Source organism: Typopeltis vanoorti, chromosome 9, assembly GCF_054136105.1.
Source record: "Typopeltis vanoorti isolate ZY-2024b chromosome 9, IOZ_Tvanoo_1.0, whole genome shotgun sequence".
NCBI lineage: Eukaryota > Metazoa > Arthropoda > Arachnida > Uropygi > Thelyphonidae > Typopeltis > Typopeltis vanoorti.
In genome coordinates, this window is record NC_143557.1 from 107334519 (window position 1) to 107349761 (window position 15243).

At 35.1% G+C, this 15243-nt stretch overlaps 1 protein-coding gene across 1 annotated transcript in view; it reads left to right on the top strand.

Annotated features, from left to right (window-relative positions):
* Positions 1-12784, top strand: part of LOC150103395 (cytochrome b-245 light chain-like) — a 46948-nt gene extending 34164 nt beyond the window's left edge. Inside the window, exon 6 of the mRNA XM_090398166.1 lies at positions 12539-12784. Coding sequence (XP_090254292.1) covers positions 12539-12676 — 138 coding nt within the window. The 3' untranslated portion in view covers positions 12677-12784. The remainder of the gene's footprint in view (positions 1-12538) is intronic.
* Positions 12785-15243: the final 2459 nt, after the last annotated feature.

The window sequence follows — 15243 nt, forward strand, 5'->3', positions numbered from 1 at the left end:
AAAAGAACTGTTATTCCTAAACATGGACCTATCAAGATTGAGACAGTAACTAAATGGGGAAATTGTGAAATAGGCCATAAGAAATGACAGTGCAACCAGATAAACAAATCAAGTGAATTAATTGGCAAAGACACTGAATAATACTTTTTTTTTAGAGTGAAAAAGCGAAATGGATAAAGATGAAAACCAAGTTTGCCTGCCTGTTAGGTGTATTGAATAGTAACATAGCAGAAAGGGCCCAAAGTGTGGATTATGCCAGAGAAGGGAGGCCCAAAATAGCATATGAAAATATTGTATGAGTTGCCCTACTTTGTACTACTTACTTTGGACTATGTGCTTTAGCTTATGCTAGTAGTCGCTGATACTTTTATAGGTACTATATTCGGCATGAAACTCTTTGATTCCGATCTTTGAGTTCTTATTCGGCTTTAAAACAATGTGGAATTTAATATCCCTATAATTTAAATAATCACTGTAATAAATTTAATAATGGAACATGTATAGACCACAGTAATAACTTTAATTAAATAAAGGTACAAATATTTTGTACTGAAAGTAACAGTACATCCTCAATGTAGAAACAGACAGTTAAAGGAATGGAATACAAAGTACAGAACAGTCGGTGGATCACCAAATAAATTGTTACCGCATGCTAGAAGATTAATTACTAAAATGTTATTAAATAATTCTTTAAAGATAATTATTTCATTGATGGTTGCATAAAATGAGTCTTCCAAACTTTTGGGAGAGACAGTCATTTCGATTTATTAATTAATCATTTCGATTAATTTATTATGCCACAGGTACCTCTAAAGATTAGACTGTAATAAATTTGTTTCCATTCTTACAAGTATGTTTCACATATGCATTCTACAAAATACTTTTTTTTGTAGAATGTACAAAATACATTCTACAAAATCAAGATACATGTAAATGGAATAACAAAAGTTATTTTGGCTTCTGTATACTTTGTACATTAATATTGTACATTAATGTCCATAATATTTCTTTCTTTTAATTTATTTTTAAGTTTAAATTTTTTAAACTGCTTCTTATGCCCAAGTACTGTAAATTAACCCATTCTGAAATAAGATTCATTTAGGACTAAATAATTTTCATTGCAAACTTGCTTGTTTAATTACAAAAAAGTCCCAATCAGAGTTCCATGGCACAGTGCTGTGCAGAAGAAAATTCACTATAGTTGCTACCAGTGGTGGCTGGTGAAAATTTTAAGTGGGGGTGCTGTATATAAAAAAAAAAATCTTTTTTTTTTTTCCTAATCAGTAACTAATTTATTAATAAATAAATTTACATATTAAAAACTTGCTTTATTAAAAATATTTCACCCTCACCACGAACAAACACCAATAATAAAAGTTTCATATGTCACAGAAATAACACACTTATGTATACAATTTATCTGTAAGCGACACTGCCCAAATGAGCAGTGTCAGAATCACTTGTAACATGCAATCACAAGCGCAAACGAATATTGGCGAGTCTCGCTACAGTAGGCTGAACGTGATAATTCTGACACTGCGTTAGATCGTAATGCATTTGTTTTGTAATCTAAAGTGTTAATCGAACAATTCCAATTATTAACTATTCAATTAATATCGAAACATAAGCTGTAACCTTTAACATGCTGTATTGCATTTATATAATGTTGTAAACATTGTTATTATTTATAAACACAAACAAAGTTTAATTTTTTCATTTTTTCCTTGGGGGTGCTGCAGTGTCGCAGTGCTTGTACAAGCTGCCACTGGTAGCTACCCACTATAACACAACTCCCTTGACTCTACGAGTTTACTACAGTGAGTCAGTACATTTCAAATACAGTTATTTGGGACACTTAATTATGTGATCACAATGAATAGTATTTGTACATAATGTGGAAATATGCTTCTAAGATTAATGTATTGATGCTTTCCAAATATAACCTATTTTTAGTGCTGAAAGTGTAAGAATGGCTCAGCTAAAGAAGATGGAGCAGCAGGATGATTTTATGGGCCACTTGGTCCAGTACATTTACCAGTAATAATTCCTATATAAAAGAGGGTATTTGCTACTCTTCTTATAAGTAAGAGGAGGACAGATCCAGGATTGCAATATATATATATATACAGGCGGTCCCCAAGTTGCGGATGACCCGACATATGGCATTCCATACTTATGAACAGGATCCCAAGCCTCCCATAAGGACAATTAATAATTAAATTAATAATTCGGAACTAGTTTCTTTCCCACATGAACAAACCCTCGCTTTGCTGCATTATTAAAGCAGCCCTTCCCATTAATCGGAAGTCATTAAGGACCTGGGTCACACTTGCTATGTTTGAAGATTGGTTTTTGAACTGTTTTATTCCTGCTGTGGAATGTTATTGTTCATAAAAGAAAATTCCCATTAAAATTCTGCTTGTGCTGGACAGTGCTTCTGGACAACCAACATCTTTAGATGACCTTAACTCTAATGTAAAGGTCGCAGTTTTACCACCCAAATTGTTACTACAGCCAATGGACCAGGGAGTCATTTCTGTATTTAACACGTTCGCTGCCACGCTACTTTGGCATGGTCTGTTCCCCTATGCCGAGCAGTTTTACTTCTTCAAGGTCAGTACGATAATCTCGTTACCGGAGGTAAACGTCCTACGAGTATACTCGTAGTTGGCTTGTACAGAGCATATACGTTCTATGAGAATACATAGTTTTGATGCTAGCCCCACAAGCCAAGCATTTTCACTTCTTCAAGGTCACTACAATAATCTCGTTCCCGGCGGTAAGCGTCATACGAGTATACTCGTAGCTGGCTTGTGAAGCAGGTTTACCCACTATGAGTATACTCGTAGTTGGCAGCGAACGTGTTAAGACTTATACAGCGTACATTCCCGTCAGTATTCAGGGCTACAGAAGATGATGTGATGACCTTCAGAGAGTTCTGAAAGAATTATAACATCCATAATGCCATCAAAAACATTTCTGATTCTTGGGAGGAAGTTAAGCAATCAACAATTAAAGGGCTGTGGAACAAATTGTGTAATGATTTTCGTGGCTTCACAGAAGACATCGCCGAAGCCAGAAAAGCTATGGTATAGTGGCACTGTACTGCATATGGTGTTCATTGATGCATTAGCCAGTGAAGACCTTATGGAGATAGAGAAGCAACTGATAGAAACACAAGACCACAAAGAATCAGAAAATCCAGAGCCAAGAAAGTTTATGACAAAAGAATTAGCCGAAGCCTTTTGTATCATTGAAGCAGGATTTGCCAAGCTTGAGGAGCAAGATCCTAATTCAGTGGTTTACAAAAGTTTACCATGCAATTAATGAGAACATCAGCTGCTACAAGGCATTTATGATGAAAAAAGAAAAAGGCTGTGCAAACAACCCTAGTTACCTTTTTCAAGAAACCGACTTCGGTGGTAAGCTCCCCTTCTCCAGAAGCAGAATCAAATCCTGATTCTTCAGCACCAGGTCCATTCTCTCTAGTACCATTTCCATTATCATCATCTTCTGATTAATACTAGCAAACTTTCTTGCCTCAAAAATGCCCCTTCCAGTAAGCTAGATTGATGCAACCTTTAATGTTCTTTTTTGAAATTTGTACTATCTCCTATCTAAACTTTTTGTATGAGTTTTTTATTATGTTCTGTTTGTCTGAATTGAAAGAAAGAAAGAGCACAATAGTTTCTGTAACTTATTACAGTACAGGGGTATTATTATTATTTTTACAGTATTACACTGTATTGCCATGTATGAGCCATTATAGTATTGCTGTTATTATTATTACTGCATATGCGCTGTTCATCAGGGATCCAAGTTACATGCAAATCTGACTTAAAGACGTCTCAGAAACGTATGTCGTTCATAACCCGGGGACTGCCTGTATCTAGTAATCTACCATTTTATCTGACTCCTCAGTTATCAGAACAGCTAGTTCGGACTAATCTATAGACAAGTTGGTTGACATGCATGGATTGGTTAATTGAAGGTTCATTGTTTTGAAAATTTAATAAACGGCAAGTGAAAATGAAGGTAGAACTGCAGAAGCTCAAGAAAGTTTTATTCACCTGTAAGGAGGTATGCAATTTAAGGCTCTGCCATTCCAAAATATGATTATTTTATAAATTGGGCTGGCCAAAAAAAGAACAAACAAGGTCACAAAATTTACTGAATAAAATCCATTAACTAATCCAGCATTTCACAAACTATGTTCTGTGGGAAACCAGTGTTCCGAGGAAAGTGAATAAGTGTTCCTTGAAACATTATCAAAATTAATATGAGCCTGGAATGGTTTTAAATGCTGCAACAAGTTCAAACATGTTTGAAACTCAGGAGCTCCTCACTTTGCGTGTGGATTGTGCTATTAAGGCCAGTGTATGCTGACCTTGACTCAGCCACTGACTGACAGCTGCCTGCGGTTGTCAACACCTCCAAGCACCAGTGATGTACGGAGGTATCTATTCTAGGAAACATCTGGTCACAAGCAAGGTCAATACAATGTGCTGCGGCCTAGCATGCCTGTAGTTTGTGCTGTTGCATTTTTGCAATGTGATACAGCCTGCTGCAGCGAATAGTATGTGTTTTCATATTTTATCCATTTTAAGGGAAGCAGACAACACTTTTGCTTTAGATAGCTGTTTAAAATAAACTACTTAATAGAATGTCTTGCAATTTCACATGAATACTTATGACAGATGCACCAACTTAGGAAAAAAAAAATCAGGCCGATAGTATTGCCATCTATGGTCAAGGCCAAGAAATTTTCAGACCACCCTTATATATACATAAAACCATGCATACCCATGTTCATATATCTCCTTTATATATATATATATATTATATTATATAGAGCTAGATACTCAAATTGGCTTAGCAAGCTCAATATTGCGGTAGCTTGGCTGTTCGGTAGTATTGAAGCGGGAGTTAAGCCAGAAGGCAAAGCTGGCTGTCTTCAATACAGTCTATGCCCCCATCCTCACCTACGGTCATGAGAGTTGGATAATGATCGAAAAAATGCAGACATGAATCCAAGTGGCTGAAATGAGGTTCCTTCGAGGGGTTGCGGGGCTGACAAGACTTGACAGAGTCAGAAGCTCTGCAATTCGGGAAACCTCAATACTCAACCGCTGCTTCTCCATGTTGAGAGATCACAGTAACGTTGGTACGGGCACCTGGTCAGAATGCCACAAGAGAGGCTCGCTCAGCAGGCCCTCTTTGCCAAGCCAGAGCATGGAAGGCCAAGAACTTGCTGGTTAGATTATATCCAAAACCTTGGGTGGACACGTTTGGGAATCCCACCAGAACACCTTGGTGGCAGAGGATTGTGACCATTGGAAGTTCCTCTTGCAGCTGTTGCCCCCACAACCCAATTAGGAAAGGTGGGCCTTGAAGATGTATGTATGTATGTATGTATGTATATATATACAGGCAGCCCTCGGTTTACGCCTCAGTTCAGTTCCTGAAAAAATGGGCGTAAACCAAATCAGCATAAAACAAACCCAATTTTAAAGGGAGGTATGAAGTTATGTTCCGCGCAGTCAAAAAATATACACATGAAGTATGTGTAACATTATTATATTTAAAGTTTTGATAATACATACATATATATATTTGTTAAAATAAAATTATTAATAACGAAAACAAAACAAGATTATATACAAAAAATATGAAACTTCGAATAGATATTACATATTTCTATGTTGATATTCCTGGTTTTGGATCACCCATTTTTTTTTTAAAGTATCCAATGTTAACTGCCTAGATTTTCTTTTTCTTTCTTTAAGGAGTTCAGTGTAAGGTCAATAGATGCGATTACACTCCTTTTTATGTTCGCACTCTGTTCCCAATCGTGGTCCATTTCGCAGAGTTCATCAGTCAATGTCTCTATACTTGCAAGGATACGCTGTAAATCGGCCGTTTTCATATCTCTCAGAGGACCTTCATTTCTTTCTCCTCCTTTGGATGTTGACTTAATTGTTCGGCTAATTCTTTTAAGTCTTCATTGGAAAGCGGTTTATCATGGCTCTCTAAGACTTCTGTCACATCTTCAGCTGTAATATTGTACAATCCTACCTCTCACGCAAGCTTGGCAACATCTTCACTAACATTCTCCTCTTGCTCTAATTCCTCGAAGTCGTGCATAAATGCTGGAAGAAGTTTTCACCATGCCCCTTTTAAACACTTTGCTGACACGTCATTCCAAGCTGCCTTGCTGTTGTTAATGCCTTCAAAATATCGAATGACTGCCAATAGTCTTTAATAGTTTTTCCTGAAGTGTCCAAGACTCTTACCATTTCCATAAATGTTATACAGAGGTAATAGGCTTTGAAGATTGATATAATCCCCTGATCCATCAGTTGCAAAAGTGATGTTGTGTTTGGGGGCATGTAAACGACCTTGACATTCATATAGTAAATTATATAAGGTCTGTTCACTAAAACCTTGGTATTATCCAGGTCTACTTATTCACTGATGAGACCTCAATACCAGTCTGGATAGTGACCTTCCCTCATAATGTAAAACAGTAATGCATCTCCTAGGAGCTGTGTTTTACTGAGAAAATATTAAGGACAGTGATCGAAGCTTGCTCCACCTTTGCTCCAAGTTGCCTTAGTGTTGTACCACCAGTACATATGTACAAATGTTGTACATAATTTAATGTACTGCATTTATGTATTAAAAGTGCATGCAGTTCTTAGCAGTTAATGATGTTTTAGTAATTGATTGAGTTTAGCTAGTCATTTTTTGATTGACTGCGAATGAACAAATTCAGTGCATGTATCTAGTGCAGATACAACATTGTCTTCCTGCATGAAATAGTTGTAATACTGGAATAAATATTTTAGCATTCTGGGTAGTCACTCATTCAAAGGTTGGTCGATTGGTAGAGCCTCTGCTACTGATGGCTCATGCAAAAAGTTAAGCGAGTGTGAGCGTGGTTAGTAGTTATAAGGGAATCAGTCGTTCGATGCTGTTGGCCCACTCTCCCTCGATGAGTCTTTGGCTCCGTGGAGGTGTAAAAACAGTTTAGGAGTGTCATCACTTTAATGTTCTTCTAATGCCCTCAGATGAACTAAATCATTGGAATTGGTCAAAATTTCATCCTCAAAATCCAGATTTTCATTATAGCATTGAAAACTATCCTCAATGGACAAAAAAACTCTTAATAGTTTCTGATATTCTTCTAATGGAATGTAATTTTTGCTATTAGTCATATGTGACTCATTTGTATTTGAAAGCTTAAAATCACAATGAAGAAAACAATTTTGAACGCTCAAGTTACTTATTCCTCACTATCACCCATAAACTAACCATATTGCTTCTGACAGATTTACTTTTGTAATGACCTCCTTAGTTGTTCAAGATGATATCAGTAGATTTTCTTTATTTGCTTCAAATATGTAATTTACTAAATTTTCCCCCAATTCCCATGTCTTTTAGCTATAGCAAGGATGTGGTGTTCAGAGATAGAAATATCAACTGAATATTTTTCAGAGAATCTAAGAGGGTATGCTGCATAATTGTTAAGAAGTGGTAATTTTTAGTTTTTTTCTTTTCAGTTTCCATTGTAATTCTTTGTCTCACCTCATTAGTCAATCTTAAACATTTCAGATATCATTTAAGCATTTCAATTTAATTGGTACTGAACTGGTAAACTCCCCATTTTAATCACTTTAAACCTTCAAGGCCCTTTTTCCAATAACTATCAGCTTTCATTTAAGTTCCTGGTATATTGGAACAGCATAACACTGTTACGTGATCCATTGCTTTCTTTGATTCAGACAGTGTAGTTCAATAAAATTGCCCCATTCCATCAGCACTAAATTTTTGAAGCAAGAGTACATAATTTTTTTTTCGATCCTCCATGCGGCACAGGCAGGGCTCGATATACTTGACTAGCCTCCTATAGTGAGCACATTTTGCTAGCTGGCAAGTAGCTGCAGAATGAACAAAATAAAGTATTTTTTATTTAATAAAAAAAAATAAATAAAACCATGGTACAGCACTATTAATCATTTTGTTGAACTTCCATTGACTTATTGGAACATTTCATTAAAATACTGGGTGATCTTGGGCAAGTTTTTTCAATGCAAGTATGGTTGTGTATAATATGTTGACCCCCAAGGTACAGGTTACTGGTTGACCCAATTGAACAGCATCGTGTCCCAAATTAACAAATTCTTGTTATATTCTCATTTTGTTTTTGTTCTTAACCTTTTGTATATTATATGATTCATACAATAAAACAACACATTCACAGTAAAAAGTTTAATAAAGGCAAAAAATTAGATACAAATATTTTGGTTTAAGTTTCTTAAACCATCATCAGTGTGAAAGAATGAATAGTTGAAAAATTAAAAATAAAACAAAAAAACTGTAATGTATATGGAGAGTGCTAGATGAAAAATTGTTGTACTGTTAGGATCTATAATTCTAACAAATCTCCCTCGTCTATATATATATATATGTATATAGACAAGGGGAATTTGGAAACTTCTGATATACACCTAGAACAAAAATGATATTAAAGCAACTGATATAACCACAAGAAAGAATATACTAGTAGCATAGTTATGAAGATAAATAAACTTATATTCTAATATCCTCATATGTTGTTTCATGTGGTTATATCAGTTGCTTCATCATCATCATCATCAAATTCCTGCCATGTACCCACAAGGGGGTGTACAGGATATGATAGTACTACATGAAAAAATTATATTGTTATTAACTTCCTATCTACAATTTTCCTCCAAATCAGTCTGTTACTTGTCAAGACTCCAACATTATCAGATCTTATATTTCTATCGTCTAAGGCACTTTGTACCGTATCAATCCACCTATATCTTGGTCTTCCTCTGGGTCGTTTTCCTGCCAACCTGGCAGAGAACACTTGTTTTGCTCATCTTTCCTCACCCATTCTGTTTAGGTGACCATACCACCTGAGGTTAGCTCTGCTAAAGCATTCCTGGATGCAGACAATGTCAAGTTCTTTCCTAATATCCTCATTTTTAATATGATATCGCCATTGATGCCATCTGTTCACACCTATAATCTTTCTCAGGACTCTCATATCTGCAGTCTCTAGTCTTTGGTCAAGTGTTTTACTTCTGATCCAGCTCTCAGATCCATAAATTAAAACTGGTTTGAACACTGTCTTGTATACAGCTAATTTGGTGTTCCGACTAATTTCTCTCTTATTCCATATGAATTTATTCAATTGACTTCCCACCATACCAGCTTTGCTGATTCTGTTGTCTATTTCTATATCTATATAGAAATAGACAAAAGAATATATCAGTTGCTTTAATATCATTTTTGTCTAGGTGTTTATTGGAACTTTCCAGCCCCCCCCCCCACCCAATATATGTTAAAAAATTAAATATGATTTTTTAATAACATGTTCTCATATTTCTGACACAAAGACCATCATTGAGATTTGGATGATGTGATGAAGATCTTCAACAGCACTTTTTTGAGATGTTTGTACAGTGGAACCTCTTTTGTCGAACTTAATTCGTTCCTGAAGGCTGTTCAGAAACCGAATTGTTCGAAAACTGAAACCATTTTCCCATAAGAATTAATGTAAAATGGATTAATCCGTTCCCGAACCCCCAGATGATTGTTTATTTAAACCTTTACAACAGTACTTCATGCATAAGATCGTATACAAACATAATGAAAATGCATAAAATCTTACATAAAAAGAATAAACAATAAATAGATAAAATATAGATGAAAATTGATTGCCTTTTTATTTTTGAGTTTGGTACAGATCGTTGATTTTGCCATACCGAACTGCATAGCAAGATCCGAGACACGGACGGCATTTTCATGTTTGGATATGATTTCTTTTTTTTTCATCTCTGTCGTGGTTCTAACAATTTTCTTTTCGCTTTGTTACTATCACTATCCTCCTTTGGTCATATGCTGGCTTATTTAATAATAATTTATGGAAAAAAAAACAACAAAACACAAAGAAAATCAAGAAAACTCATTGGAAATTCGAGCAGGTGTCTGCACCTGAACGAAGGCTGCCGCGTAACTGACGCTTTCCCGCCTTACAGCTCGGCACGTGGTTGCCTTTTGCCTGTTGGGAACCGAAATTTTGTGTGGAAACCGAGGCGTTTTTTGTTCAGAAAATATGTTCGGGAACCGAATTGTTCGAGAACAGAGGCGTTCGACAACCGAGATTCCACTATATTTGTAGATGATTCTGTGTAGAAGCTTAGCATTATCCCACAGGATCCCATGGCTCAGGTTATCAGAACTACAAATAACATAAATCTGGCCTTGTTCTGCAAGGCCAGATTTATGTTATTTGTAGTTCCTTGATATTGACAAATATGTTTTGTAATAGTTAGTCAATTTGCCTGAAATTGGGTAAGTTGCATTTACAAGGAATTTGATAGCATAGCAATATTGGTTGTGTTTTATCTTTTAGAGAAGGTAAAAAGAACTTGATTTACTTGAGTTTTTACACTAAGTTATTGATTATTTCAGGATATGAGCAATCTCCTATAAGAGTCATCTCTTGTAGAATTTGAAGAAATGGTTAATGATTTTGTCATATATGGATTATGGCCATTTAGAGAATTTTTTTTGATGGTGGAAATTTCCTGTTGAGAAGAAGTAGTTGAGTTAGGATCTTGAATAGTAGTGATTTGATAATACATACCAGCAAGGGCCTACCTTTCACAAAGTCTTGCTGTCCTCTGTAAAAGATCAAAGGTTTACCTGCTCACCTCTGGACGTGATTCCTAATCGATGCAGATTAGTCTGTAATTAGCTACATCAGTTCTACTCCTCTCTTCTCTCCCCCCCCTTGTATAGTGGAATTATCTTGCCTTCCATCCACTCATCAGGAATTGCATTCATGTTGAGACTTGGAAAATCAGGTTAGGGGCATTGTTAATTCTCTGGCATATTGTTTTAACACATATGCTGATTTCATCCAACACACTACATTGTAAGCATCATGCTCTTGAAATATTTTTAACACTTCTCCTCTACCTCTGTCTCACTTTCCACAGAACTAATGGGTCTGTCTGGATTTTGTATACCTTACCAAAATGGTTACTTAATAACTCACTATTTTCAGCACATCTGACACTTTCCTGCCATTGGTATTTAATAAGATTATCCTACCATGATCATTCTTTCTGCTACTTTCCAAATAGTGAAAGAATTCTCTCTCAGATTAACTTTAACCTGTTAAGCTGGCTTCTTTTCATTGTCTGACTTCACTTTCTTCACTATGGTTATCACTTCTCTGGCATATGGCTCATATGACTAATTATCATGTTTCACACAATATAAGTTTCATAGAATTTTTTATCTAGCTTATGCTTTAAAGCTTTAGTCATTCGTGTCACGCCTCTTTGATTAATTCTCTTGACTCTGGGAATGCAGCAATAGCTTCCTTCAGAACACCTCTTGACTACTACTTATGTACCACTAATTTCTCTACCTTGTAGTTTATACTATGGCATAGCTATATGCTCTCTACACAGTTTATCATAATCACTTGCTTTATGGTTCTACATATATCCCTTCTTTGAAAGTTCTTAGATGCATTGTCATTTCCCAAAACAAAACTCCATGATGACCTCCACCAAATGAAGGCATAATAGTTTTCTTTTGCTATCAGATTCTCAGATGTTATTATCAGATCTAATATTCTTTCACCACAAGTTCATAATATACCAGGTCTCACTAATAAAAATAATTTTTGGTTCATTTGCATTTACTAATGCTACGAATTCCTTCCATTTATTCCCAGTGATTCTGCTATTAATGAATAAGCATGATAACCAACAAAAACTTCACTTATTATTACCCATCTTAATAGGCACACTAAAGCACTTATTAATCCTCCTCCTCATCATCACACTTCCTAACACTCTCATGGGACCAAACCTTTAACTATGTCCTTTGAGAGATCCTGTGTTGCTGCACCACACTAGCATCCACCTATCATGAAAGCCCACATTCAAAAATCTGCCATCTAGTTCTTGATTCCCTGCCCAGACAAACCTCTTCCAACATACTCTTCAACAAACAGCTCTCTCTCTTACCCTCAAACTTATCCCATAGTTCAACATATACAAGGTCTCTCTTCCTGTACATCCTTGCTATGACACCATTCATAATCTTTGTTCTTCTCAGCTCCTGTCATACCTAGGCAGTATACTAACCATTCTACCCTTAGCACTTTCACTCTCAATAGTCTTTAGACACAGTTAAATTTCATGCTACTTCATTTTTCCTACCATGCAAATCATTCATTTTCAGCTAGCAGTCGATTCATCAAATTGAATAGAACATATCAAATAGAATGGCATTTAGAAATGTTTATGTGTGAAGAAAAATTTAGTCAAAAGCTATATTTTTATTAACACAAATTACTACTTCAAAAAGAGATCATTAAACACACAGTTTAAATGTTGAAAATAAGTTAAATTGTTATTTTAAAGTACTGTCACGTGATATCATTTTTTAATAATTTTTTTATAGTAAAGCTTTCTGTTTTTAGGCTGCTCTCCATGGGGAAGAATGGCCATTATCAAATCTTCATATTGACCCTGATGAACAAAAAATTGAAAACTCATTAGAAACAAAGAACTGCATTGAATCTGCATCGTTTTCTTTTTTGCGTGAAACTGTGTGCTGAATTATTATTGTTGTTTTTTCCTTTTATAGAATGAAACATTTTATCATGTAACATATATTGCTTCATCAGTGACTGTAATTGATAAAGGTTAGCTGATTTTTGTAAAAATGCAAGTATTCAGTATCATAAGCTTTTTGTTCTGCTAATGTCTTATAGGGAGCATGTGAGGCTTTTTCATCCCATCTAGTTTTTACAGACTGAGTGGGTAGTTCATTCTCCACCAGTAACCAATCAGAGATAGCTGGCCCATAACTATCACTAATTATAAACAGTAACCAATGAAGAGACGGGCAATCAAGTGTTGCCATCTCTTGGTGCTTAACCTTAACAGGGTATGTTACTGTCTGAAATAATGTGGGTTCTACAGTTGATTTTCTTGAGTTTACAGGATAAAAACCTGCTTGCCTATGCCAGAGATTGACTAACCAGTCGAAGAAAGGCTTCTAAAACGTTTCTCCAGTCAGTGACTAGTCTTGAACTTAAGGCTATCTTCGGATGGCTTACTGCAGAGGATGTGAGCGTCATCCCCTGCACTGAGCTACATAGGCCTTTTTAAGCTTTTTGTTTCATTATATATATGAAGCTACATAGATATTTACTCTATTGGTCACAAGGTTGTTAATTAATAAATTACATATTTTATGTGACAAAAAATGTTAATGTTAAAGACGGAAGATAACTGATGTGCTATTTAGAAGTTATCACAAATATTATTTTTAGAGTCAGCCATGGCTATGAAGAATTTTAACTTAAGCAATATGCTTGCATTAATTTGGCAGGCTTATCTTAATATTAACTCCTACATAACATACTTTTTTTTACAACATTAGAGGTCACTAAATTAAGACTTTAGATCTTTTGTTTGTTATAATTTGAATTGTTTTGCTTATTCATCGTGTATAAACTGTAACATGCTGCTTTGTGCTTTGAAGATACTGATTTGAAATTCAGCAAAATACAAGCCAGTTAATAAACTTTTTTTTTTATTATTATAAAATAGTTCGTTTGGTGGTGTTAATACTGTTAAAATAAGTTATGAAGTATTGTTTGGTGATCATAAATTAGTGCTGTAGAAATATTTTAGGAATTTGCTTATTCGTGCACTGCAAGATTTTACAAATGAGAAAGGAGTGTAATGTACTGTTTTATTAGCAAAACTGGATTGGATTTGTAGTTAATTTGAAGTAACTGATATGCAGAAGAAGAGTTGAAGGAACAAATTCCTATCATCTATGTTTAATTGCAAAGTTTGAGGATTAAAGATCAATTTGTCATATCACATCATTATCATGTTATCATATCATTAGTGATATCAAAAGTGGCCAATGAAAATCTAAACATATTAATGACATTTGTTGCAAGATAGATGACAGAATCAATCTCATTCTGCAAAACATTAAATTTGTGAATTTGGTTTTGAAGGATATTTAGCAATATCAGTTGGAATTGGAGAAATAGGTCCACTTATTTCCTGTTATTGAGCAGTGGCAAAATCTATACTGGTGATCTGTTACTGTACTTGAACAGTTTCTGATTAGAATAGACACTGACTTAATAGATTTCTGCATGACTAAGAAAGAATTTAAGTGAGAGCATAATTTGATGGTATAGATTTCAGAACAAGTTGGTTAATGATTTCTAAATTGTAGGATATATATACCAGTAAAATTGATTATAAAAAATGTCACAAATTGACCCGTGTTTTAGGCACAGTTATGAACCTTCAGAACAGTTGAAAGGATTTCCAAGACTAAGTTCCAATTTAACATCTGGATTCCAGTACAAAAATAATTTTCAGAAATAAAAGAAGAAAAGCCATCATACTGGACAACATTCTTTTAATCTCATTCTGGCATTAAAGTTGAGGGAAGTTCCCTTCTCTAGCATCAATGCAAGAATTGGAGTACTCCGGTGCCTTGAAAAAGTTCCATGTTTGAACTGTAGTGGTGGATTACAGTACAAAATTAATTTTCAGAAATAAATAAAACGAGAAAAACCCTTAGCCCATCCATGGTACAAGAGTACTACAGGTTTACAACCTTTCATGGGTGGAGAGTGACAAAAGAAAAAAATGCATTTTCATCCGAAAGGAGGGATACTTTTGCCCTTCCTTGCAATGAAATGGCAGCCATTCACCTTTCTTCAAACTCTGTATTTAAATCATCCTGTGGAATCACATTACATTCATTTGTTATTTTTTTAACCCATTCATGTTGGGAAAAAGGTTGGGAAACCTATTGTGCTTCGGTACACTGATCCCTTCCCCAATCTAGCATCATCAAACAACCGGACATTCCTTCTCTTCCTGCCAAAATCATTCCTAATATCATTAATTTGTATTAAGTATCTTCAGCCGAAGTGCATAACCCTTTAATAGACCTGCCTAACTTGATTTGGTTCCACGATATACTCTTTGTTTATTGATCAATTATCTCTTATCCATATCAATGGCTTCATATTCATCTCAGTTTGCTTTATGTGGGTTCCATACAATATAATATCCTGTCAAATTGCTTTTCAGCATATTGTGTAGCCATTTCTGTTTTCAAACGACTTTAAGAAAATAA